This window comes from Egretta garzetta, unplaced genomic scaffold, assembly GCF_000687185.1.
Source record: "Egretta garzetta isolate BGI_Z169 unplaced genomic scaffold, ASM68718v1 scaffold205, whole genome shotgun sequence".
NCBI lineage: Eukaryota > Metazoa > Chordata > Aves > Pelecaniformes > Ardeidae > Egretta > Egretta garzetta.
Window position 1 is genome coordinate 527,682 of NW_009259713.1, and position 27,844 is coordinate 555,525.

The 27,844-nt window shown below is 40.8% G+C and overlaps 1 protein-coding gene across 1 annotated transcript; it reads left to right on the forward strand.

Annotated features, from left to right (window-relative positions):
* The first annotated feature begins 533 nt into the window (after positions 1–533).
* GEMIN8 (gem nuclear organelle associated protein 8) lies at positions 534–27,844 on the forward strand. The gene is made up of 4 exons (XM_009639054.2): positions 534–588; positions 4,222–4,258; positions 7,017–7,443; positions 25,883–27,844. Exons 2-4 carry the CDS (start codon positions 4,256–4,258, stop codon positions 26,131–26,133), a joined length of 681 nt encoding a protein of 226 aa, XP_009637349.2. The 5' UTR covers positions 534–588; positions 4,222–4,255; the 3' UTR covers positions 26,134–27,844.

Sequence of the window (27,844 nt, forward strand, 5' to 3'; positions counted from 1 at the left end):
CGGGGGGGCCGGGCTGGGCCCGGGCATACGGGCTTGTTTTCCTGCCAGCCCTGAGGTTTAATTGTTTGCCCCTTTTGGCAGAGGCGAGGGCTGCTCGTCGGTTTTGTAAAGTCACTGACCAGAGGCTGGGCACGGTATCCGTGAGACCAGGAAATGAATTTTGCCTTTAAAAGCAGTAGTCTAAAGGTTTCATCCTCTTCCTCGTTTATGCCTAAACTGGCAACCCATATATGAAACATAAACTAACTGGGACTACTAATAATTGTACAGCTTTTAGCACTTCACTTCTGACCTCTGATTTTTGACCCAGGTAGCTTTTGGGTTTGTGTCCTGGATCTCGGAGAAGAAAGACCTTATTTTTGGAAGCAGCAGAGGGTTACACTCTCTCAGGCTCTGCTCAGGCCGAAAGAGCCATAATAAATACACTAAAGTTTGATCTGTATGCCTTGTTTGCAGGTCTAGTAATTAAGTGTGGATTGTCCCTGCAATGAACATACTTTTGTCTTATTTGTAATTTGTTCTCCTTCCATTTGCAGGAATTACTATTACTGGTGTAAGGACATTGGTGTGAAGACATCATAGTGATAGGTAGGTCTTCATAGCTCAGCTGACTCTCCTGCTGGGATGACGACCAGCCACAACTGTATCCTAAGTGCCAGGCAGGTCTTGTATTTACAGCCGTTCACAAACAAGAATGCAGTGTATAGTGTGGGGAATTTTTACCCTTTCTTCTTTTTTAAGGGAAATACTTGTACTGCCAACTGTCTCAGCAATCACAGGCTTGAATTTCTGCGCAACTGTAACTAGGGCGCCTCGGTATTAAGGTTAACGTCATACACCAGCAATGCACAGTATTAATCTGAAGCACAGAGTGTCAAAACACTTTTCAGACATTTCCCTCTTACGGTAATTCTGCACCAAGATTAAGCATTAGAAGTATAAAATTAAATAGGTGTTTGTGGGAAGATGCATGCAATGGATGTTGTTAGACGGCATGCTTTTCTTACTGAACTCTTCAGATATTTTTAAAGAGTATGTCGTAGGGTGAGTTCAAAATATACAGCGCAAATTGATGTTTAACACCTTAAATTGTGAAACTTAACTGCCCTGGCTTCTTGTGGAAACACTACTCATGGATTCAGAGAAATGACGCATTCTGGCTTTAAATGCCCAAACCAGTTTGAAGCTGCAAAAACTATCTGAAAGGCCACTTGCTGAAATCAGGAGAAATGTATCTAGGAAAGTAATTTCTGTATGCATACTCTAATGCCTTATTTTACTGAACATGTCTTATTATACATTGCCAGAAACTGGTTATTGAGCTAGGGACATCTCTGGCCTGACTGAAGAAGGCACTTCTCACAGGCTAAAGGAGCAGCAACAAAAGCATCAGTGGGCAAAGGATGTGGTCAGCTGTCTTGTTGTTTTGGGCATTTCTGATTTAAAGCTTTATAGAAATGGTTTTTGTTGAGATCTGAATTTACTGAAATTTCACTTTCCTTTAATAACATCTTATATTTTTACCTTAATACTGTGCGCCAGGTTAATTAATCTTGCGCTGATCGGTGTTCTGAATAAAGTCCAACCCTCCTTGATCCCGCATTAGTAGGTGTCTCTGAGCTGTACCTGTCACCTCCGTTATGGCAGCAGCCATGTGGCAGCACTATATCCAACATACCACTAGAGGGCTTTGCTCCCAGAGTATGAATTGCATTACCAAGTTAGAAAAAAACGGCATTTCATGGGTGTGTCTCACGATATGACAGACGTTGTCTCAACTTCTTTTGACTCCAGTTGAATTAAACGCTGTCATTGCTTTGATCAGATTTATTTATTTTCACTAATGATTACTTGCCTCAAGTTGGTAAGGAGGCAGGCATGTTTTGATGAAAGGGAGTACATCCATATTTAATTATCAGTGGGGAAATATTTTAAAACTGAGAAAAGGAAGCAATAACATTTATCAAAAAATAACTTTTATATCCTTAATGGTCATCAAAGGCAAACAAATCTCTTCCTCATTTTAAATTCTACATATGCTGGTGAGTTTCATGTGTTCAGTCGCTTCCATATTTTATTTTTTAAAGTATAAATTAGAGAAGTAGAGTTATCATATTTATTTTTCTTCTTGTCATGTTTCATATTTTATATAGTTTTTTGGAAGAGTAATTCAGCTGAAAAGAAAAAACTCATTCTTTAATTTAGTGTCACGGCTTGCAACATTTTATGCTCTGCTTTATATTTGTAGTCTACTGTTTCATAAATAATTTATGAAAATAATTAAAGTTTCTGTGTTTGGCAAAACAGGTTTCACATTTGGTAAACTAATACAGTCAGATAGTTTTGCCAGGGGTTTTCCCCGCCTTCCCCTTCAGAGAGCATATGTACATGTTGCGTATTAATAATAAAGTATAAGACTTCACCGCTTACTGCTTAAAAAAAGTTTATTTACATTAAGTTCTGAACCTGATTTCTATTTATGCCACATCTAGTTCAAAGACCCTTTTGTCATGTAGGAATTAGAGTGAACACAAAAATGAAATGCATGTACTTTTTTCTGAAGTGGAAAATGGAAGAATCGGCTACCACGGGCTTAGGTTTTTAAGTATGAGAAAAAGACATTATGGCAACCTTGAAAGTATCCAGATGTGTATGGGGAAGGGACAAAAAGTATATGTGTACATCATGAGAGTGAAGATAAAAGTTTTGAAGAGGGCTAGCATGGGAAGTGAGATGTTTGAAATGAACAAAGAGGGGTAGCCCACGAGTCTTTTATGTATGCATGCGTTTCGAGTGTTACAAGTCACTGCAGTGTTTTACACTGACCTCAGCACTGGCTTTTCTTCTTCCTCCAAGCAAACAGGAGAGAATACAATGAACTGGTACTTCGGTTGCTGGATGCCAGATCCTGCAGTCCTTTGCTCGCATGAGTTGTCCCATTGATTGCAATGGGACTACTCATGTATGTAGGGCTTCTTGTAGATGGGTTGGTGTGACCAAGGGTTTATGGGTTTGAGCTTGGTGTGGGCTTTGCAAAGGACAATGATTTGCCTTTGTGGTAGCTGCATGATTTGCATTTTCTTTGACCATGGCCCATCCCCATTCTCCTTTCATGCAATACAGCTTGTCTTAAGAAGCAAAAAGTTGTTGTTTAGTCAGTATTGTTACATAAGAGGCAGAACACAACTGGTGTATATACTGTATTTCTATGCATTTTGAAAAATCCTGGTTTTGTGCTGGTAAAAACCTACAACCGTCCTAAGTGCTGGCTTGGCTATATTCCAGCGTTGCTGGGAGTAGCATTTGACCATATCATAGGGGTAGCAATGGTAGTTTAGTGTACTGAGCTTCTATTACCTTTCACTGGTAGTCACCTAACATAAAGCTCAAGTTGAGTCTGAGAGCATCGGGAGAAGTATGTGGATTAAGCAGCTAATATCTTAATGTAATAAAATAATTGTCAGGTCGGGAGGGGATTCAGAATATGAATCACTTGCCAGTGATTCATGCTGGTAAATCACACTGAAAATGATGGTAATTATAAATCCTGCCTGGTGGTTATAGAGATCTTGTTCTCTAACTGGTTTTTGTGGGGGTTTTTTTGTTTGTTTTTTTTCTCTCCTGTTGCCCCTCTTCCTTTCGCCTTTTCCTCAGATGGGGGGCAGGATCAAATGTCTGAAAAAAGGAGAAATAAAGTGGAAGAAGGAGTTGTATGTGGTTATAAGTGCTCCATAGGTTTAAACAGAAACCTTACTACTTAAACAGAGTAAAGATGGGTTTAATCATTTTATGGCAATTGCTTCTTCTATAGATGTCCCTGTGCAGACACCGCTAAAAAGTGAGAACAGTGTGTTTCATTTAAGTTTATGATTTTTGTTTGGCATTAATTTGGAAATGAAAGGTTGTAGATGCATAAAGCGTGGGAGAAAATAGAAAAGGGTAATGGGGAAAAAAAAGTATTCAGTCCCAGGATTTTGGGCTGCTTTGTGTAGAAGGCTCCCTTTTAACCTTCTTATTGTAGTGAGGAATTTTAAGGAATGGGATTTTTACTGATGCTAATCAAAAGCTATAAAGAAGAGACTTCAACTAGCCACAACAGAGACAGGATATTTGATACCTGTGGGCCATATTATTCAAGTTCAACAAAAATCTATTCAGTACTTGTGATCATCTTATTACATATATTTTTATGAATTAAAAAGATACTGTTTTCTTTTCTAGTTCCCCTCAATCGCCAGAACAAACTCTACAAGAGATGGTAAGTGGTCTTTATGGGTTTCTATGTGATAACTTAGTCACATTTTATACAAAATGCACATAAACAGTTTTATTGAACTGTCAGTGCAGACATTAGATGTGAAAGTAGCTGAATGGCTTTGAAAATAGAATTCAGATTACAACAGTGAATGATTTGTCTACTCCTGGGAAGACTCCAGAGACGTAGCAGGAAAATAACAGAGGAATGATCATTTGCCTTAGATTTATAGCTTTTGTTTCCTTGAGGAAATCTCTTATTTCCATTTATTCCGCAGCTGAAAAAGCACAGACATAGAACTAAGTTAGACTTTAAAGTGTTCTATTCCTTTTTCCACCCCAATGTAAAACATTTCTGTAATTCCTTTTTTAACAGATGTATTTTTAAAATTCAAATGTAAAAGGGGTTTTCAAGGGTCACTTTCAACAAAAAAGCCACAAAAAGTAGTTGGACAGGCACCAGCATCACAGTTCTGTCTACATGAACTGGCTTTTTGTCTTCCTTTCGCCTAAATTAACAACTGGAGCTAGTCAGCTAGACAAATCAGCCAGCTGGATTCCAGAGCTTTCAGTAAAGTCATCGAGGCCCCTTTTAGAAACATTTTAGAAGATAATTTTTGAGCTTTAAAAGAATATGTTGTCGTCTTTGGAAACACAGAATGTGAGAGATACCTGCTTTTGTCAAGGTTCATGATGTTTCAAAACTGGATTTTTAAGTAGTGGAAAAAACAGACAAAATGTTCTAAAAGTAACCTGTGAATGTATCAGATTTGACAACAGGACATTCTCATCTGGCTGCTGAAGGATGAGGAGTCAGTGTGACATTCTTAAACAAAGCAAGAACAGTAAATAAAACATTGTTCATCCTAGTTGGGTGATTAAGAATGAAAAAATTCCATGTGGAAGGCAGATGCTTTTCTTGCACCCACTCATTTGAGGAATAAATCTTCTGAAATGATTTCTTGCAGCATGGTCTTGAAACGGTCTTGCAGCAGCGCAATGTTAGACGAACAGGAGAATCAGAAAGAAGTTTCACCTCCATGAATTGTTATTTTTCAGGAAAGATAATTTGTCTGAACTTTAAAATAACATAGCTGAGCCCCACAGCCCTTCACAAATAAAGTGGAATTTTTGATCAGAAATTCTTAAGGAATGCAAGTTTGTGGTAGTGGCTTTTCTTTATGGACTCTGTTGGCCAGAGGTATTTTGTTTCTGAGGGTATGTACCGATGACCTTAAAAAGAGACAGCATTTGTAGATCTTTTATGGGATAATGGGCTCAATTTTGCAGAAAGAAGGGAAACATGAGAGTTACAGTTATTATTCTAAACTCTCCAGCATTATTGCCTGAGAACCAGAAAGTGAAAACAAATGTAAGTAAATGAAATTAACCTCTCTTGATATTGTTAGCATTAAATGGAAAGTATTTCTTAGGTTTGTTTTTTCTGTTTTGTTTTGGGATTATTATTTTTTTTCCAGAGAATCATTCTTTTAAGGCTATGGAATGGTGCCAGTGCAGATCAAGAAAACACGCTTAAAGAAAGATTTTTGTCTTTTATGCCCTTTAAAAAAAAAAACCACAAGCTAATAAAGGACTGTAAATGTCACATTCATCTCTGAAAACCTCAGCTAATCTTGCCGTAGTTTTGAGTGTTTGCCAAAGCGTGGCTTAATTAAAATTCTTCCAATTTAAAGTACAGGCATTCCGTTTTGGCCCAGATAAAAGATTTTCTATGGAAATTAAGATGCGAGGGGAAAGAAAAAAACATTTCCTATTTATTTTACTTGTTCTAGGCTCTAGTTTACTTTATAGCCTGCTTTTAAGATCCTCTATTATCCCTTCTTTTTGAGAGTAGAATGAGGAGGGAGATGAAATGGCCTGTAGGAAGGAGGCTTAAGGGTAGAGGGACTGTGGGGCTTTGTAGTGGCTGGTGAAATCTGAACAGTGTGAAACTGCTTTTTCAGGAAAACTAAGATTAGCTGCAAGACAGGAGAAGGCGTGTTACAGTTTGTTTCATTCTATAGAACTATTTTTCCATGTACTATATCAGTGGTACTTTATTACCCCTTTTCATGTGTTGGTTGCTGATGAGTACAAAAGGGAGATTTACTGGCAGCTTGCACTTGGCTAAATACAGTCTTCTTTTTGATCGAGGCCATGATGGATATATGAACTTGGCTGAATTGCCATTTGACCTTTTCTGAGAAACTTATTTTGGCAGGCAGATGGTGGAAATATGTTACTGGATAAAATGAATGCCTTTGTTTAATATGGAGGAATTTTAATCTCTCGTGTTTTCTGTCTGCGGATTTGGAAATCAGGTGTAGGTTGTAATACACACACCTTGGAGTGATTCAGTTCTTAAAACTCACATGAGTGGCTAAGGAGTTGTGGAATATATCCACACAGCGTATCCCCTAAAAAGAACTGATTCCCACTGTAATAGCACGAACACTTGGAAAATACCTTCTGGACACTACAACTTCTTTATTGCTAATTCTTCACTGGTAGTTGTGTTGATGCAGAAACAGTCTCTTGTAAGAGTAATGAATTGTAGTGTACTTGCACTGTGTTAATACTTGTCCTTTTTCAGATTGATATGGCTTATCATAGAAAAGGATGACTAATGATTAAAAGGCAAACTTTGCACTTGCGCTTACAGTGTTTTTCCCCTCAATTACTGTTTGTTTTCTCTCTCTCTCTCTCTCTTTTTCCTTTGTTTTTTTGGTGTTCTCTCCCTCTCCCCCATGTTTTGGACACAGGAGGACACTGAGCCATGGTATTCTCAGCAAGTGTATGCAAGATACTGGAAGCACTATGACTTAGCCATGCGCTGGATGCGTAGACACCAGAAAGCCTACAGGAAAGCAATTGAGTCCTTTTATCGCCTACCGTGGCATCCTTCTGCAGCCTCTCCAAGTAGCCACTACTCAGATTGGGATGGGAATGACCTCCCACATACCCAAAACTATTCTTCCAGCTATAGCCCACATGGCAGAGCTCCATACTGTGGGAGAGCTCAGCAGTACACAGATGTCCACCAAGGGACGGAGGATGCTGACCAGGACTCCGAGATGGAGGAGGACTCTGAGTCTGAAGGGGAGATAGAATATGACTTGAGTAACATGGAGATCACAGAGGAGCTTCGCCAGTTTTTTGCACAGACAGAGAGGCACCGGGAAGAACTGCGTAAGTCTGTGCTTGTGCTATGTTTTCTGGTACTTGGCGGCTGTAATGTTGAGTGGTGGATAGCTTCAACATTTACAGGTTTTGTAAGAATTCACAGAAATAGGCACTGCACATGAGCAAGCCAAGCAGAAAGAAGCAGGCAAAACTGGTGGGTGCACTTAAGTGCCATTCATTAGAAATAGGTCTCAGAAAACGTTTGAGAGAGAGAAAATTATGACTGCAAAGAGGACAGTAACATACTAGATCAGAAGACAATGTTCACCTTCAGTGCTGAAGGAAAAACTCCAGAATTTTTATGGTTAAATCTAGCTAACGTGCTATATGTCTGAGAGGGGAACCCAGAGGAAGTGCTTTACTACATCACTGAACCCTAGAGTAAGCCTCAATGCATTTTATAACGTGAAGCAGCCATTTTGTTTGTTATTCTTTGGCAGTAAAATTCCATGACCTTTTTCTTCTTCCCCTGCATCCCTAGGGTACTCTTCATTCTGTACCATACCACAAGTTTCTCTTTGTTTCGCATCTTGATCTGGACCCAAGTCCTTAAGCGGGGAATATAAGCCAAAGACTTAAGATCTTTCTCAGGTCTTGGTCCTCAGAGGTATTGAGCATCTTTGTTTCTGTGAAATCCTTAAAAGAAATAAGAGATAATGCTGTACTTTATTGACGCTTTGCTGCATATACAAATGTTGCAGGCAAATTTATTATCTGTTTCAAGAAAGCAGCATGATGAAAATAACTTCTCCCACATGACTCCAATAGGAAATACCCAGAATGAATGTTTAATAGAGCTTTCTCTGCTTTCTCTGAAAGAGAGAAATGCTCTAAAAATGCATAATAGAGGCAGTGATTGGGAAGGAGAGATAAAAATTGTGTTATTTTAAGTTCATTGATCAGAAGGTATCCAGTGAGCTGAAACACCTCAGCTTAACTTCACACTTCCCATCAGTATGATGATCAGTTGCTCTAGTTAGCAGAGGAATGTGAGTTAAGGAGCTCAGTGGTAGTGCCTGACATGCTTCCCTTTCTCATTGTGCTTTTGCAGAATCAGCTTGGTGTTCTCTGTTAAAACGTTCTTTGATGAGGTACAGGATGCTTTAAGATGCGTAGCTACTTCCAGAAATGCAGTACATTTTCTTTGGGTTTATTTTGTCTTTATGGTTAGTGGTGTTTAAAGGTGTGTGAGTGATCAAAGTGGTATCCTGGAGATTGGGAAATCTGGGCTTAGAGACGTTTTCTGTTGCAAATATCCTATCCTGTGGTATAGCTATTTAATCTCTTCCTGACTCTTTTTAGCTCTTGCTAAAAATATGATTTGACTCTTTATGATGCACAGGTAAATTGGGAAGAGGTTTGTAACTCAGAATACAGATTTTACTATTGTTCCTTCCACCGTAGCGGTACTTGGAGCCTTTTGGAATAATTAGGTCTCTGCTGTATGCCACATACTAGCCTACTACTGGGTAGGTGAAACTCCATTCACTTCAGCAGCACTATTCCAGATCTTTGTGCAAATTTAAGCAGAATCTGGTCTTTAGCTACTGCATGCCTCTGTTTCTTTAATAGTTTCCCTGATAAAGTGAGAATAATAATTATATTAGTCTGTAATTCCTCAAAGCATGAAAAAGTAAACAAGTACTTGATTTAATTGACATTTAAAAGTGTCACCGAACTCTTGGGTGAACAGTGCTATCTAAATGCTAATTTTGTGAGTAATTAAAAATACAGTATGATCTTGTTCAGAAATTATATTTTCTTGCATGGTGGGGCAAAAGAAAAAGAATAAATTTTTAATTCTGTTGAAATTTTTCAAAAGAAGAAACATAAGCAGCAGGAGGAGGGGAAAATCATTGTTTCTCTGATGGTGTGGAACTGAGCTAGTATAGAGACTGTGTTGAAGGCAGTCCCACTCTAGGAGGTAGTGTTATTAATTTTCCTGGATGCTGTTTCTGAACAAAATTAATTTTAGGGGTTCATTAAGCTGGAATTCGTAATGACAGTATCATGTTACATCTTTCATACTGTGCCGAAGAATGATTGTCAGTCTGTATCAATGCTCAAGAAGATGGAGACAATGAATCCACAAAATAAACCCACAATTACTTAAGTATTTCCTCTCTGATGCCTTTTCCTTTTAATTCCAAACCGTATGTCCTGGGCTGCCCTCCCCACACACCCCCACACACCCCCCTTAGGAGCAGATTTGTAGATAAACTTGGGCACTATAAAGCTCAATAATGCCTGAAATTTAGGCATCCATCTCTGGAAGAGACATTTGTAATTTGAGGTAAGAGTTTTAAATTTTCTCTACACTGAATGAGAATGTTTGGGCATGTCGAAGAGGAAGGGAATACCAAAAGTGACCTTGATGATCAGTTGAAGTGTAAGCCAGCTGTTAGGAAACATTAAGGGGAAGGCTGTAGCTCATGTTTTCTTTCTCCGGCATAAATAAGGGGCTCCAGGTGGACATCATAGAATCATTTGGTTGGAAAAGACCTTTAAGATCATCGCATCCAACCGTACCTGTCCACAACTAAACCATGTCTCTAAGAACCTTGTCTACCCGTCTTTTAAATACCTCTAGGGATGGTGAGTTCACAGCCTTTGACCCCTGCACCTTGATATGCACTTGGGAGCAGATGCCTGGCTTGCTCTTCTTTGAAAATAAATGCTATGCAAGAGTTTGTTACATGTTTATTGGCAGTTTGCTGAAGCGTGAGACACATGGGAAAAGAAGAGCAATGGGACAAATAGAAAGGAGGATTTGACACTTAAGGAAGGGCATACCAATACAGAGAGTGGAGGTCTGATTTATCTTTGTGAAGGGTGACTTCCATTAGTCTGGTGTTTTTCAAGCTCTGCAAAATTAGGAAATACTACGCAGCCTTAATGCAGCTATTTTGGACATGCATAATAAGAGTCTTCATTTACCAAGTAAGATGTATCTGGTTCCCACACATGATCTGTGTCTCATCGACTTGTAGAAGGATAATCAAATGGACTAAACCAAATCCTAGCTGATGATAGACCCTTCACTTCTAATGCCTTCTCTGGAGTCTGCTGGAGGTAAACGTGATCACAGACATCGGAGGGTAAGATCATGCAAACTTTAACAGTAGAAGACTTAAATAGGCCTGAGATGTAGGTGGGAAAGGCATTTGTGTCCGGATGGTGAAATGCAAGTATTAACGCTAATTGCAAAGAGAAAGGCTTCAAAAATAACAAAGCCATCATGTCAGACTAGGCAGAGAAGAAAACTTCAGGTTTACTTCATTTTTCAGTAACTACCACAGACTTGAACAACAAGCAGATTCCTAACTTCTGTAGCGATTCTTTTGTTTTATTTTGTTTTCACAGTAGGCATCTGCAGTGGTTGGCTGACTTGCACAGTAAAGCCTTTGAAGCTGGCAAACACTGAGCCTTGCTGCGTGATTTAACACTTCATCAGTGATACAGTTGTTCGCAAACAACCTCTTTTAAAACAACCTCTTTTTTTGTCTTTGAATTCATGTCAAATTCATACTAGTTTTTATATTCGTGCCATGTGTTGCAGTCAAGCTATGTGTTCCTGGAATGCCCTGAAGTAACTGAGCAGAGTTTTGCGGAGGCTGTATGAACTCAGATATGTTGATGCACTACAAACTTGTCTTGTGTTCTAGATATACTGTGCATTTGGTTAAAATCCCTTACAGACAGTTTTAATTTCTTTCCTCTTCAGTTGTTTCTTCATACGCAATCATAATTATCTAGTGATTCTATTTTTTTAAGGGGTTTTGTTGTCAGGCTAGTCTGCTGGTTTTGGTTCTTCATGTAACTGGTGAACCTAATACACTGCACTTCTTGGGGTTGTGTTTAGTTGCATTTAAAGGTCTTCCCTCTGGCTGTTGAAAAGCATTAAGTTATTTTTCTGGGCTACCATACCTGTCAGACCTAGGTAGTGTACCGAATTCTGCAAGCATCCTAGATGTGAAGGACAGAATACAGTACGTTGCCTTTTTATATTTGCAAGAATTAAAAGGACAAAAACTAAGAAAGGAAGATTCAGAAGCCTAACAATTCAGTAAATTGGCTAATCGCACATATTTATTACACTTTTAAATTTAGCCTTTGAAACATGTAGTTTGTCCTAATGCAGTTTTTCTTTGTTCCCTTTTTACATATAAGAGAAAATGACTACTCTAATTGAGTGAATACAGCATTGCGAGTACATTGAGAACCATTCTGTAGTAGTCAACAGGCAATGAGACAGTGTCCTTTATTTAAAAACAAAGAAAAGGGAAGGAAAGTACCATCATGTCAGTTCATTACTGAAGGATAATAGTCTGTCAATTGTTAATGCTATGACTAGTTTTTCCCATTAAAGCCTTTTTATTTCCTACACATACCCGCCAGCTTTTCCCAAAATAATGTTGTCTCAACTTAAAATTTTCAGGCCAGATAGAAAACCTTAAAAAAAATTGAAAGGAAATGGTGAACAAAGATGTTTGTTTCAAATCTGCAATTTGTAGGGTTTTTTCCCTTGGGTTTCTTTTTCTCTGAAAGATGATGGTTGCCACTGCCTCTTCCGTGAAGAGGAAGTAATGGAATTTTCCATGTTTTGAAACTTATTTGAATAGTACCAGATCCATGAAGCTTTTGGTTTTGTTTAAGACCTATGTGCTGCTTTGGAAAACAGACTTTGGTGCAGGTTTTTTGCCACCATGTTTTCCTTCTTTCCTTCGCTTTTGTTAAATGCTTCTCCCAGTTCTTTGTCTGTCTCTTTCTCCATCAGACTACAGTTCAAATTCTTACTCTTGGTCTCCAACATCTTTTTTGTTTCTTCTTCCCTAACCTGGACTGTCAAAGCAGTGTGGATGGTGACCTTATGTGCTCAACTTCCTTGGCTTTGTCAGCCTTGTTGTCACATGAACAACAGTCGTGGTAAAACCACTATCTTGAGAAGTTGCTGAAGAAATGCCTGTGAAATGAGTGCTGTCTGCAATATGTATGGGTGCTTGAGAGATGTTTTGGAGCATGTGTTTTTGTGAACTGAAGGAGAAATGTGAAAAGCTCTCCTTTTGTACCACATCTCTTCTCTTGATGATTGAACCTTTTATCCTTGTCAAGTGCACACACTGTGTCCAGTGTAGAGGCTATGTTAGTTGGTACTGGAAGCCAACAGCTGAGAAAATGCCTCCTTGCTAGCGAAAAAAGGAAAAATGGCACAGTTTTCACAACCTTAACATTGAAAGCTAACCTGTATTTACAAAACTAGAGGGTCTGATTGCATTTAGAGAGCAACAGTTGGGCACAGTTTTATATCCTTTTGATAAAAGACAAGGTTATCTTTGTACGATGAGTATCAATTTGGGAACATAGCCATTCCTAGAGTATGTGATAGTCAAGACAGTGTTCTTGGATCTCATAGGCAGAATTTGAGCTTAGAAGTATGTATAGCTTTGCTATGTGGACCTATGTCTTTCCTATCAATCCAACACATTTTGCAACAAATGGACATTATGCTGTACCAGTGTACTTGCTGCTACAGGAATTAATGGAAGAGAGACGCTGGAAAGCTTGAGGTGCTGCTGAGGAAACCACTTTCTGTATCACTGGACCAGATACAGTCAGAAATGGATATCCTCTGCTGCATGTTCAGGAGAGTTGCGTGAGGGTTAATATACAGAATTGGAAATTATATGTGAAGCCTTTCTTATTTTTTATGTGCTTCAGGCTGAGACTCTTAGCAGTGTTGGCAAGCCCTGAAAGTACACAAGTGCGAGGCCAGGCTTGTTGTTTTGCTGCTAAGGGGTGCCCCAGGTTTCAGCTCTGAGATGGCATCTGAGGATACCGTGGATCACACTCCCATACGTGCAGCCTGGACAGTTTGGTGAAGCTGGGACCTGGAATGCTGCTGCCCTGCCTGCCAGCAGCTGCACTGGGCTCAGTTCTTCCTAAGCATGCTGTGGAGTACTGGTATTTGAGTTACAGCAGGCTTATAGCTAGGAGCATAGGAAAAAGAACCTCATGTGGTTCACTGTAACTGTAGTGTAAACACTGCTTTAAGAGGAATGCCAAGATGTCAAACACTTCTGTGTCCTCTTTTGTTTGATGGAAATGAAGAATGCTGTCTTAATATGAAAATATGTATTAAACTTTGGAAGCCTGTGTTTGAAATTGTCACCCTTTATTTGTCTGTCTAATGTGTTCCTGTTATTATAGTGGAGATAATATATACCTCAGGTGGCTTGTTGAGAGGTTCAATTTATTCATATTTATAAGGGATTTTGAGTCCCGCAGCAGGAAGTGAGCAGAAGCCTGAAGTGGCAGAAGAATAAACCATATGATCTGAGAATTGTTCATTCCACACCTTTTGCTTAGCAGTTAAGTTAGATGTCATCCCCGTGATCAAAAGGCATCCTGTCAGCATCATCTTTGCTGAACAAGTAGGGGATTTGATCTACCCATTCTGCCAGAGAGCTATTATCCCAAAGTTATTCATGAGTCAATAAGAGATGTCTGGTAACCTTGTGTTGTTGCTGCTTTTAGTAAACCAGTGCTGTGGTGAAATTCCTTCTGACCAGACTTGTCTTGAGGATATGAGAATTAAGAAGTGCAGGACAGAGACAGCTCCAAAATTCCTTCTGACCAGCCTTGTCTTGAGAATTAAGAAGTGCAGGACAGAGACAGCTCCTCTCAGCTGCCCCGTCCCTCACCATCCGTGTGCTAGATCTGCTTTTGATAGCTGTTTCTTGATAGTTGCTGCTCTCTTAAGGATCCTGTGGAAACAGGTCAGTAGCTGGCTTTGATGGATTAGCTGTTGGAACTTTCTCTTTACAAAGAAAATGCATGTGGTAATTCAGTTTTAAGTCAGACAGGCGGAGTATTGGTGCCTGTTTTGTGTCCATGCAGTTTCCAAGGCTTGAGGGCAGTGCTGTGACGTACCTGGGCTCTGCAAAGCTTTGGCAAATAACCACCAGGCAGACCCTAGGGCTGAGAGGCCACGTGTGGAACAAGGAGTCACTCCCCGGTCTTGTAAGAGCAAAAATAGCTTTCGGAAGGCTGTTATGGAAGATTGCTTCATCTGGGAACAGTTTGGTGTGGGGAAGACGCAGACACTACGTACACTCAGAACTGGTGCTGGTAATTTTTTGAAGGCAGGTCTGCCTGCTTATGCCATTAGCATCTGCAGCTGCTCCGAGTGGCTGGCTCCTCTAGTCCTCTCTTCGTTCTTTGTCCCTGCAGGGGAGCCTGTGAAAGCAGCTGCAGCTGCTGTGGAAAAGCAGGTGAGACCATGCTGACAGACCCAGCTCTAGGGAAAAGTGGCATAAAAGCTGCTCTGTGCTAATCGCTCGTCTCGGGCAGTCTGTCTTCACAGTTTATGGAGTTTTCCATTTCCCCTAAAATTCCTCAATTACTGGTTCCATCTATGTGCCACATGCAGCATTTCTGGATCTCTAAATGATTTTACTTAGGAGAGAGCTCTGACTCAGTTCTGTGCTAATAAATCTGAATTCACCCACCTACTCTCAACCTTGTAAGTGGACAGTAACAGTGTGGGATATGAATTAAGTGGTTTCTAACACAACCTTTTTTGTATCTACCTGGGGGAACTGTTGCTGTAGCCAGAATGTTTTAACGTTTCAGGGTGTACAGCGCTGGAGTGATTGTGAAAAGCATTGCCAAGGACCAAGGTGGAACAGGATGTAATGATGTTGCGTGCCTTCTATGCAATTTATCTACAACAGAGCATGGCAGCAAAATATCTCAAGTGTTGCACATTTTAGGCCTCTCTGTTATAAAGCAAATCTCTTGTACAGATTTGCTTGGAGACACATAACTTACCTCTGCTAATGTTAATGGGGTGTTGTTAATACCAAGGCTTCAGAGGCACCATTTGCTTTTCAACATCTCTCACTGTGCCTCAGTATTATCAGAAACATCTAGATGGAATTCACATCCATCGTCATTAGGGAAATGTGGCTGCTGTGGAGGCAGAAACAGAGTTAGGAGACTTGCATTTGCCTGGGTCTTTTTGAAACTCATTCCTTGCACACTCAAAATGAAGTGAGGCAGACAGAGGCTGTTAGGCTCCCTATCTCAGACTTGGGTGGCCTTTACAGACTTCTGTCAGGACCTTGGACATGCCATTTGGGACTAGATCCACAAAAGCTTTCAACGCAGGTGGGATTTAGAAACAGATTTCCAAAATAACAATCTTTTTCTTCCAAACGTGCCTTCAAGGAAGAAGAGAGCTAGTCATTCATACCCAAAGGATGATGCATCCCAAGGTGCAAGGGAACATCGTCATTCTTCTCTTTTCCAGGGTCGAGCACCTGTGCCACCTTGTGATGCGAACTGCTGTGAAGCCCATTCCAAGGAATCTAAAGCACCTCCTGCTCTAGAAATCCGTGTCCTTTTTTTTTTATTTGCATTTGTAATACAGGGGTGATAGCGCTTCCCTGCCTCTTGGAAAAATAGAGAAGGTTGATATGACAACACACTGAGAAACAGTTGTGCTGCAGCTGTATGAAGTACTCAGTACAGATTGATCCAGCTGTTCATCAGTGTTACAGTTGTCACTGGCCTCCGAAGTATCCGAACCTGTTTATCGCGATATCAGAGCTTCCCCAAGATGTTTTCAAGTACACATGTCTAAGTTGTCGAATGCTGCTCTGCAGTACGTTGAGATCATGGAGGCAATGTAAAATGAAGAATAACTCTTAAATGGGTATTTGTACTGAAATGAGGTTTGTACTGAAATAAATAACATGGGTGTTATACTATTGATTGTTATTGTTCACATTTAACTGTATAAGAATCTCCTGGGCTTAACTGCATTTGTAGTTGCTGAAGTGGTAGTTGTTGCTCTAAAAGTTCTCTCTATTCACAGAAATTGGAGAAACTTTGCCAAGAAATGTCGGTCTCCAAAGAGCATGCTGGGCTGCAACTTTAATATGGTTGTTCAAACTAACAAGCTAATGCTGCTGTTCTGCGACTGAACAAGCCTTGCAGAGCACCTTCAGTTCTAGGAGGTCTGCAATTTCTGATGTGGTTGCTGAGCAGAAAGAAGGCTTGGAAGGCTCGCTTTACAATTCATCACTTGTCATTGCTTTGGGGTTTTTGGCCACTGGTATGGTGGGAAGGAGGCTGAAAAATTGTAGAAGAGTCCAAACTATGGAGACTGCATCATGTGTGACACATTGGTGGAGGAGGTGTTGAGGTAGTAGGCAGCAGAGCATCTGGCTGGCTTTGGAGGAGTGCAGGAAGAAGTATCTGCCTTTTTCTGATCTCTCCATTTCTCAGTAGGTGAAGCTGGCGATGTGTTACTTGCATTCCTTGCTTTTGTGTTCTTCTCTTGGCATTAGTTACTGACCTTTGTCATGAACAGGCTGTCAGGCTAGATAGGCTCTTAGTCTGATAGTTCTCCTCATCTAAAGCCTTCTTTTCATCAAGTCACTTAAACACTTCCGTCATGTGTGAATTGCCCCATTGAAGCAGAGGGGAGACATGGAGCTCCCACTTGCTGAAAAGTACAGCTTAACTTTCTGAAGGGCAGGATGCCAGCTGCCTTTTTGAAAGGAGATAGTGCTCAGACTTCTACTTCAGCTACTGACTCTGGAATTATTTCTAGTGTCAAACATTTCCCTTTGGCGGAAGGTACGACAGATGCACATCTGCAGGTTTTCTCTGGCGTATTTTCCCAATGTGTTTTGTTGTATTTTATACTAGGCATAGCAATTACATCACACATTTAAGTATATTTCATCACGCATTTAAGTATATTTCATTTCATTTACTGGAATGCTGAAATGAGCAATGAGAAACTCAGAAGGTCAGAGGTAAACTAAGTTTCCAAAGCTACCCCTCAGCCCTTTCTTTCACCAGTTGTGATCTATTTTTCTGACTCCTTTAGTGACCCTCTTTCCAGATGGCTCTTTCAAAAGGATTGGTCAGGCAGCACACTGTAGTTTAGTAACAGCATGGAAAAATGCATATTTACTTGCTGAAATTGATTTTATCTGGATTAGACATTGTAATTTAATTCCATATGTTTGTGGACCTGACAGTTGACTGAAAGGTCAGTTCATAGCCTGATAAGCTTCCTTTCAGAAAATCGACGACATAGTTACAGGTTGCTCTCAAAAACTTTTTTGAAATGTTTCTTATAAAGCTGCAGAGTTCCCTGCATATATTACTGGGTTGCTTTCTCATGTCATATGATAAAACAAAGTTGAATTCAGCAGTGTAATCTGTGGCTGGAGTCAAGAAAGAAATTTCAATGTAAAGTTCAAATGCGTGAGTTTGATTTAGAAGACTGGTACAGTCTGCTTCCTTTTTTTTGCCTGAAAGCACCGAGCTTTCAGTATTATTTAGCTGTCTAGCGCTCTGTACATCACAGAACACTTTCTTCCGAGTGCACGTGTTTAATTTCTATTCAGGGCACATGTAAAAACTGATTGTGAAACTCCGTTTCTTCAATGTGCTGGTTTGCTTTTAAAAAAACACTTTTAAATTTGAACATTTCAGTCTCCTCCGACTGTGCCATATACGTGTGTGTATATGTGGATACAGTTATACATAGATTTAAGTAATCCTTCTGTTTACTCTAGCACTGGTGTCTATGTCTGGCGTCAGCATTGTTGCCATCAGTGACAGACTGGAGTTGTTTTGGGGGATGGGAGTGCAGAGTCAGCTGGTCTGTATTTAATCTTCTTGCTGTAGACTTGATCCTTACTAGAGGCAGCTGCCAGTGCCTGATCCTGTACTAATTTCTAAGCAGTGGTCGGTCAGCAACTTCCTGGCTCTTTAAATCTGTCAGATGGCACAAGCATACAGTCTAGACACCTGGGTGACCCTGGTGTGCTGCAGACCCCTGGTTACGCTGGGCTTGCCTGTGTGTTTTCCGTCCTAGATCCACAGACACCTGATTATGACTTACATGTAGAGCACTGAAATTTCTAGAGCAGGCTTTCACTTGAGGTTCCACTGGTTGCTTTGCATTTACACAGTTGGATCGTTTCTGTACATTTTCTGGTTGGGATAAGAATATCCCTTCTTAAGGGTTTCATTGTGGAAGGTAATAGAAGAAAATAAAAGAAAGGTGATTTGTCTTTTAGCTGGGCAGTAACCAGTGTAGCCTACTGCTAGTGTAAACATGGACATGAAGGCTTGCATTGTTTCCATCTAGAATCCTTGGCAGTTTGTTTTGGAGACCACAAGACAACCCTTCTTGGTTTTTAATCCTATTTCTAAAACAGGAATCGGCTTCTCTATTCTCTGATTAACAGTGTAACTTTCTGCCAGTTACTTAACCCACAGATTTCAAAATAATGTGAGATAATTAATTCTTTAAAACTCTCTGTTGGGTAGGAAAGTATTAGATTCATTTTACAGATTAATTACAGTGAGGCATGTGGTTAAATAACTTGAGAGTGATACATACCACCCAGTAGCAAACCTGGAAGTGGAACACCTTGGTTCTACCCTTACTTCCTGGCTTTCTATTCATGTTGATTTCCAAGGTAGTTTTTCTCCACTTGCTGTCTTGATAAGTAATTTTGCCCTGTTTCTACAGAGCTGTCCTCTTTAAAATGTGTAGAAAATCTGTATTACAGTGAAAGAGAAGGTATCAGAGTACTTTGGATTTGCAAAATCTGTTTGCTGTCTGCTTAGACAGCCTCTTGCAACTGCATCTTTCTTAGGGAGCACACTCTCTCACCTTAGACTATTTCCTACTTTTACCAATAGTTTTTCAGTCAGGCTGTACTTCAATGAAGGTGTCTCGGTGCCAAAGCCAGGTTAAGCAATTTTTCTTCCTAGCCATTCACTCCTGCTCCAGTGCTGCCCCTTTAGTTCAGCATGTGTGGTGTCAAGACGCTGAACTGTACCAGGATTAGATGTAACTTGCTGGGGTTTTTGTTTTTGGTAAGAACCATTGGGTGGTTGTGTGGCCCCCTAGACAACTGTAGCAGCATCCTTGAGGGGCCTGGGAGCTGGAGCATGCAGCTAGGGGAGAAGGAGGGGAGCAGAAACTGCATGAGCTGGCTTTGTAGCTGAGGAAAGAAAAATGTCCATGGAATCATGGTTTCAGACTGCCACAAGCCTGCCAAGGAATCACATCTGCTCTTACTTCAAAGCCTGTAACAGAACATTTTCTTTTTTCTTGACAATATTGCACTGCTTGTAGATATATGTGGTGAAATATTCAATTTCTTTTAACTCATTCCCTCCTCAACTAGCAGAGGGAAGACTTGTCAGTGTAGATATTTGGGGGTCTAATACCTTCAGCGTTTTTGGTAGTTCTCTTTCATGGTGGTTGTGACTCTGGTGACTGAGAGCTTATTACTGCAGGCAATTACTCTCCCAAAAAATCGCTTTCATTCCAAATTAATGTTTTCAAGCCAGCTACAGCATTTGATTTTTCTGCATTGGTTAGACTGTGGGCATAGTAAGATATGGCCTCGCTGTCTCCATTTCTTTGAAGATCAGACTTCTCCTGTTAAAAATGGGAAGGGGGAAGTTGCATTGTGTCATCTTTAATCTTTTTTTTTTTTTTTTTTTTTTTTTTTGCAAGCACAAGGTCTTAAATTTAAGGAGAAGTTTAAACATAAGTCAATTTTCCCCAAGCCAGCTTACAGCTAGAATGAGACTGTTCATTCTGTTCATTCCGCTATGAAATCATCGCTCTCTTCTTTCAGTTCATTTCAACAATTTCTCGAAGTTGCTTAGTGTTCCAAAGTAACCCTCCAGCAAGCAAGACTGCTGTTTTCAGCAACCCGGAATATTTTATCTTTACAGATGTGGGGGTAAGTCACAGTTGTTTGTATCTCACAGGCTCCCACTGATGGAAACCTTTGTCCTGCAAAGCTTTGCACTTGATAAAGAGTAATACTTGAGATGTCAGCCCTCTGGAAACCCAGAGATATGTAGAGCTCTGTAGAAATTAAACTCCTTGAATATCCTGTTTACAAATACTCAGATTTAAATCCTTATTTTGTTGGAATCCTTTAGGCAAAGATTTTGGTTTTCCCCATGATGTCTTTGGTTCACACAAGTATGGGCGTAATAAAATGATCTGATGCTATCACTTCAGAAAAACTCATGTAAGTTTATGGTGAAGGTACTTAGTTTTTCTAGGGAGATGAAGAAGCTGGCATTTTGCATTGAGAAGCCTGTGTGGGCAGAATATTTAACACAGCAGATAGGCTTGTGGGAAGTGGCATTCAAAGAGAGAACTAGGGGTTTTTAATCAGTAGAAATGGGTAGTGTTTTTAACTCTGTTAGCGTGGGCTGCTCAAGACCAGCTCAGGTAGCATTTAAGACAAGATGAGAAAGCTCAGGAAGTGCACATGCAGCAGTAACAGAAAATCATTCATCGTCTGAAATAAGCAGGCAAATATGTGAAGGGGCTATAGGTCAGTCTGAGATCACGGAAAAGAAAAAACATCACGGCTGAGGAAAGTGCAGTATTTCCTTGAAGAATAATGTGCTAACTAAGCAAGAAACTGAAAGTCAGTAAAGGCCATTTGACCCTTAGGGGGAGCAAGCCCTTGGTCTCTTGCCATAACTACTGTGGGCAGAGCCAGGAACGTGGCAGACGGCAGAGTGTGTGCACCTAGAGAGCTGTGGAGAAGGCTGCCTGCCTAAGAAACGTCGTCAGATTGCGTATGATCACTGGCTTACAGTGAGCTAGGGGTTGGACACATAAATATTAAGAGCTAAAAATGGTACAAGAAAGCACACAATGCTGGGTATGAATCCTTCAGTGCCTTCATTGAAAATCCAACATCGATAATTACCCTCCCTACTTTTATCTCCTTTTAATGTTGAAAAGTCTCTCCTTGGAGACTTCTCTCCAAATAAGGGAATTTGGGAGGGTTTTGGTTTTGAGGTTGATTTTTTCCTTGGTTTTTTTTTGTTTTTGTTTTTTTATAAGAAAAGGATGAATTCCAGACAGGAATTTTTTTTTATTACTACTTAAGCTTCTCAAAGGATATTAAAAAGAAAGAAGAGCAAAGTGGATCAAATTTACGGAAAGTATATAATGTTTTCCTTTTCATAAAATAAGAGAAACAAGACGTCTGAGTTTCTGAGGGCCGATGGGGAAAATAGCTTATGTCTTGAAGGGCTTAGGTCATAGTTTTGCTGAAAGTATGTAAGAGGGCATTTGTGAAGCCCCAAATGCAGTGAATAGCTAAGGTACTAGTTACTGTTTATTCTGCTTTTGGCAGTCCCTGAGGATGGAAGTAGTTGTCTGTATTTGTTCGCTTTTCTTTTCAGCTAGTATACTGCAGATTAAAAGTCATCCGTAAAAGGTGGAAGAAGTGGGGGAGGGAGTGGGGATTGGGCATGACAACGCAGAACTTTCTTTCAAAAGGCCTGGAATCACTGATGATGTCCCAGGGTGCAGTATGAGTTAGGTAGAAATCTCAGTATTCCTTAAAATATAGAGAAAAAAAGGCTATTTATTGTGTTTGGGAAAAGAGGTCTCAACTGTTTTTGGCCAGGTAAAGATGACTTCCCAGCAGAACTGGACTTGGTAGATGTCTCAGATGTGTTTGGCCAGGTAATGTGACTTCCAGCAGAACCGGACTTGGTAGGAGAAGTTAATTCCAAAAAGAGCTTCAGGAGGGGGAGAGCATCTTGGGGAAGATATGGAAGTGACCATCCAAGGATTTTGATACAGTTTCCCACAGCTGCCTCCTAGAGAAACTGATGCATTATGGTCTCAACAAGTGGTCTGTGCCATGGATGAGGAACTGGCTGACAGGCCACACCAGAGGGTGGTGTTAGGTAGCTCCTTTTCAAACTGGCCACCTGTCACAAGTGTGGTCCCCCAGGGATTGATACTGGGCCCAACACTGTTCAGTAAGAGATCTGGATGATGGCATCGAGTATACCCTGATGAAGTTTGCTGATGATACCAAACTGAGTGGGGAAGTGGACACTTCAGAAGGGAGAGCCACCCTGCAGGAAAACCTGGTTAGGCTGGAACAAGAAACTTAGCACGTTCAACAAAGACAAATGTAAGGCCTTGTACCTGGGAAAACCTAATCCAGGAGAGCAGCACAGACTGGGATCTTCCTGGCTGGGGAAGCAGCGCTGTGGAAAGGGACCTGGAGGTCCTGGTGGACAGCAGGCTCAATATGAACAACATGCTCCTGCGGCAAAGAAAGCCAACAGGATGCTGGCTTGCATCAACAAGGGCATTACCAGCAGAGATAAAGAAGCCATTATCCCACTCTACAATCCTGGCATTTGTCAGGCCACACCTGGAATACTGTGTTCAGTTTTGGTCCCCACTATACAAAAAAAAGATGTGGACAGGCTGGAAAGGGCCTAGAGAAGGGCCACAGAGATGATCAAAGGCCTGGGAAGCCTGCCGTATGAGGAAAGGCTGAGAGAACTGGGTTTGTTCAGCCTTGAGAAAATAAGGCTTAGAGGAGACCTTATCACTATGTTCCACTATTTAAAGGGTGGCTACAAAGAAGATGGATACTCCCTTTTTAGAAGAAATTATATGGAAAAGACATGGGGTAATGGGTACAAGTTACTCCTGGGGAGGTTCCGATTGGAATAATCTCCCCAGGGAAGCAGTGGAATCCCCAGCATTGGAGGCTTTTAAGATTTGACTGGACAGAGTGCTGCGCCATCTTGTCTAGACCATGCTTTTGTGAAGAAAGGTTGGACCAGATGATCCTTGAGGTCCCTTCCAATCTGACATTCTATGATTCTTTGATTTAGTTCCATGGCTTCTCTTTCCTTGATTGTCCATGACAGCAAATAGTGTTGTCACTGACAGTGGAGTTTGTCATGGTAGTATCTTTCCACCAATAACTGATTGGAAACTGTAGCGTATTCCACACAGCTACAGTGGTATTACCAGCAACAGCTGCCATGTTCTGTGCTCAAATTCAGGCTTTGGTACAAAAAACTGTGGGTCCCTGTAGCAGATTTCTGTCCCCAGCCTCTACCTGGACACTGTAGACCTTTTTACGTGTCTGAGACTCTGTAACAGAGTCACTCTAGGAATTTTTTAACTAGGAGCTATGGAACAGTAAAAGGCGGGTGAGAAAGTTAAGGGCAGTACATCTGATTAGTGTAAAGTAAAACACATACTCCAGACATTCATTAGGTAATTTTGAGAATGGAATTTAAATTGGTATTATTATTTTGATTAACATTAGGATCTGCAGGTTTATGAACTACTCTGTGCTACAAAATGGAGACTGATGCACACTAAACTGTAATCCACTCATCCATCATAAAGCTTCTGCTAGAGACCCATTTAATTTCCAAACAGAAGAATTCATTATCTATCTCCAGAGAAATTATTTTTTCTTAAGTGTTATTGTGTGCAATGAGCTATCAGAGAGCATTCTACGGCAAGCAAGCAAGGAAGCAGCTGTCTCTAGCATGCAGCTATGGCACTAATGAATGCAAATTTTCTATGGGCATAAGCAATTATCTTTGTGGCACAAGAGAGTCAACAAATATGGGTCCAATTCATTGCCCTGCCAGAGTTCTGCAGTGTAACTTACAGTGGGAGACATCGGTTTTCCAGCATAGATTTTTGGTTTCTGTCTAACACTATTCAGTGTAATTTGCATCAAGTTCAGGCTTAAAAGCATGTTACCTGGTTGTGGGCAGTCTGGTGTCCCAGTGTGTTTATTTCAGTGGGATGCAAGTGACCTGTGTAGTCACAGCCTTAGTGCTATAGCCTGTCCTCCCAGTGCTGGGCCCTCTGTAGGCAGTGTTAGTTCTTTTAATTCAGACCTTCTGGTTAAAATGGCCTGACACCAAATAAATCTGACTCTTCCAAAAACACATATGGACTCTAATGTATGTTTCCTCACGAATTCTGGCAGTTCAGCACACTTCGGGGGTGTGCCCTTAAAGCAAAATCACAGAAAGTGAAACATCTCTCTGGAATAGATTTCTAATAACCTCTCAAGCACTCTTGCCCTTCAACTACCAACAGAAAACTGTGGATGGCATTTGAAATGACAGGACAAAAGCTTTCTGTGTCCCTGTCATACGAAGAGATGCCAGAATTGAAGTTTCTGATTACAGTGTTCAAAATACCTATTTTCTGTGAATGAGGTACAGGGAATAACTCATTTAGTACGGCTGACAGACAGTCAGTTGGCTGCTCTGTACAGTACTTTCCAGTGTAAAAATAAACTGCAGATGTTTGACACAGATATGTCAGGATACTTAACTTTCGGTTAGGGTTTGCAGATGTCATGTGTTTTGTGAAAGCTAAATCTCTGTCTTAGGGGAAGGAGGGAAGAGGTACATGGCACCAAACGCTGAGACACATGTCCTGTATGTGAGTAATACATCCTGACCAGTGGACACTCTGTCCCTTTTGATGTTTAAAAAAAAAAAAAAAACCAACCAAAAACATTGCTCTTATTAGTAGTGACCTGTTTCTATGATGCACTTTTGAGAACCGTCCTTTGTTGTTGGTAGGTGAAGGGGTTCAACAACTGCCGTGTTATTTTCTTCATCTTGTAGAAATGCCCCCGTAAGAGGGGAGTCTTGTATAGCACTTCACTCTTTTAATTGCATAGGGCATATTATCCATCAGAGCAGCACCCAGGAACTGGAGGTATGCTTGGGCATGCAAAATAAAGTTCTCGCTTCCTGGGCTTACCAAAGAAGATTTTTGATGACAGATTGGTCCGAGTGTTTCACCTCTCCAAACTGTTTTAAATACTCTTCAAAAGATGTGGTGCAGGGATTTATGTTGGGTGCTGTCTTGCCTTGTCTTTAAAGCAATAGCAGTAAGGCTGTCAGTGTTGAACTTTGCAGGTCTTGAGAAATGGATGAGGTTGGCCAGTTTAGCTAAACACGGTGCTTACAGCTGTGTTTCATTGGATACACTTGATGGCAGACACTTAACATGGCAGACCAATTTATTCATTTTGATAGGGTAGTAGGTGACCATTGTCTCTTGGCTATGGTTCAGCTAAAGTTGCAGTGTCCTGTGTGGTTGCCTTCTCTCAGCTGCTAAGTCATGACTTTGGAAACTCTCTCGGGCTGGGTTTGGTTTTGGGGCCTTTTTTTTCTTTTTTGTGGGGTTTGTTTTGGGTTTTTTTCTTTTCAGGGCATGTGTATGTTGGGGAGAAATGAAGCAATGCTGATTTTTACTTGCTATTACTAATACAGAGGTTTTCTGCAGTTTTAGGATTCAGTTCCAGGATCTTCTTCCCTTCTCCCCGTTTTTTCCAGCCTGCTGCTTAGTAGGAATTTGTCATTATGCATAATGAGTACAGCAGGATAAGTAACATGAGATTTGTTTTGTAAGTTGCAGAAGTTGGCTGTTACCCTGGAATGCGTGGATCTCGGCCCTCTAGACCCAGCACAAATTTGAATATGTAATATTTAAAAAGTTAAAATGTGATTGGTTGATAGCTCAGTAATTTAAATCTCTTGTGGTTTATTTGTCTAGGGAGACAGCAGCAGCTGGAAGCTGAGCATCAATATGTGGAGGCTGACCAAGACCTTCACAAAAGGATGGGGCGTTCTGTAGAGCCGCCTGCAGAAAGACCTGGGGAGAGGCGAATGGCAGAAATGAAGAAACTGTACGGTGCTGAAGCTGACAAGATCCAGGCAATGGAGGCTGCCATGCAGCTTATCTTTGATAGAAACTGTGACAAAAAGCAGCCCAAATACTGGCCCATTATTCCCCTTAAGCTGTGAGTTACCTGGACTGTGCTCTGACCTGGCACAGAGACGTAGGGTCGGGTGCCTCAGTAAGGTTGTGCTGCTGAAAGAACAAACTGCAAATTTTGGTTTTGATTGGGCTCTGGGGCAGGCGCCAGCAAGGGCAGCGTGTTTCTTTGCCCTGTGTTCTTTTTAGACTGTCTGTCAGCGATGGTCACAGTCCATTCTACCTACATACACCTGCCAAGTAGTAATAGGAGGGCAATAATATCAAACCTGTTTAAAGTCATAGTTTCACTCATTTGATTATCTGCCTGCCTTGACCACGCTTGCAAGAAACCTAACAATGTCTACACTCAGTGCTGGGAAAACTTAAAGGAATGCGAAAAAGGAAAAGACTATACGAATTGTCTGTTCTTCTCGTTTAGGAAATTGAGTAGTCCCATTTTTCAGACTTGTTTAACATAGTAGCATTTGGATCCTGTTTAAAACAGCACAGTTTGAAGTGTTATGTCTGCTGATCTTGGACTTAAAGAGAACTGGGAACCCACTGGCCAAGATACGACATATCAAATTACTGTAGCCCAGCCATTTGAATTCTTTTTCAAAGGTTTATTATAAAGCAGGAAGTTTTTCTTCCCAAATGATACTTGTCTGGCAGGAGTTCCATTCTAAAGCAAAATTATATTGAAAAATGTTTTAATGAAGGGGGTGGGGGAGAAGCCTGATGTGGCCCTGTCTGTTAAGAGATCTGTTTAGCAGAAGAGAAACTTAAGAGGACAAAGCACTCTGAGGGCCAGTGCCTACAGTGATTTTTGCCATTCTAATAAAAAACATCTAATTGGTTTGAAGCTTTAAACAAGACTCACTAGTTTGATAGACTAAGGGTACCTCTGTATGCTGTATATGGAGGTGTGGAAGCCATGTAGCCCTGAGGGCTATGTTTATTTTAGGTACAGCTTTCCAGTGGCCACCTGCATGTTATATGCACAAAGCTTAAACATAGGCAAGTTAGATGTGCTTCTGTGTGTACTTATGCATCTGCACAGGCTGTTTGGCTCTACTTCTGTCGCTCTTTGGTTTTGGTCAGTTGTGCTTGCCCCACTAATAGCTGGCCAGGCAGAGTGAGGCACATAGGTGGTGTGTGTACGAGAGGCAGAATTGGCCCCTCAATGCTGGTGACTCCTTAGAAAATGGTAACCTGAACGCTTCCAAGGACTTTCTGTGAAGCACTGCAGCTACGTATTATTGTGTGCTGAAGGGCTGTGGTTTGTACGAAGCATCATTTCCAAGCCAAGGCAAAGGAACCTTATGCCATTTTAATTGTGTACATTATTATTATGCCATTATTATTATGATGATTATGCCATTTTAATTGTGTTTAATTTACACTGTGTCTGGTGTATCTCTGTAGCATGTGTAGTTTGTAATCCACACCAGCAGTTGCTGTGCCCTCTGCAGCAGCCAGCTGCACCAAAGCAATTCTGCAGTGCAATTTGGAATATCTTTGGTTTTACTTGTAGTTACTATGTTTCCTCAAAGCAACTTTTTCATTTCAGTTCCACCTCCTTCACTTTAGATACGATGAGATGGAGTTAAACTGAACACTGAAACCTAAGACGCCCAGTCTCCAAGGCTTGTTACTGGTGTGACCAACCTGAAAAGCTGGTGTGAGATAGGAGAGGGAAAAGGGTTATGAACAGTCCTGCATTTGTCTTCACTCTTGGTTTTGGTGGGTTTTGTCAGA

Excerpts from the sequence above, each read along its gene's own strand:
- GEMIN8 (XM_009639054.2), top strand. Across the intron at positions 7,444-25,882 it reads GAGGCACCGGGAAGAACTGC|GGAGACAGCAGCAGCTGGAA; the intron begins GTAAGTCTGTGC and ends TTATTTGTCTAG.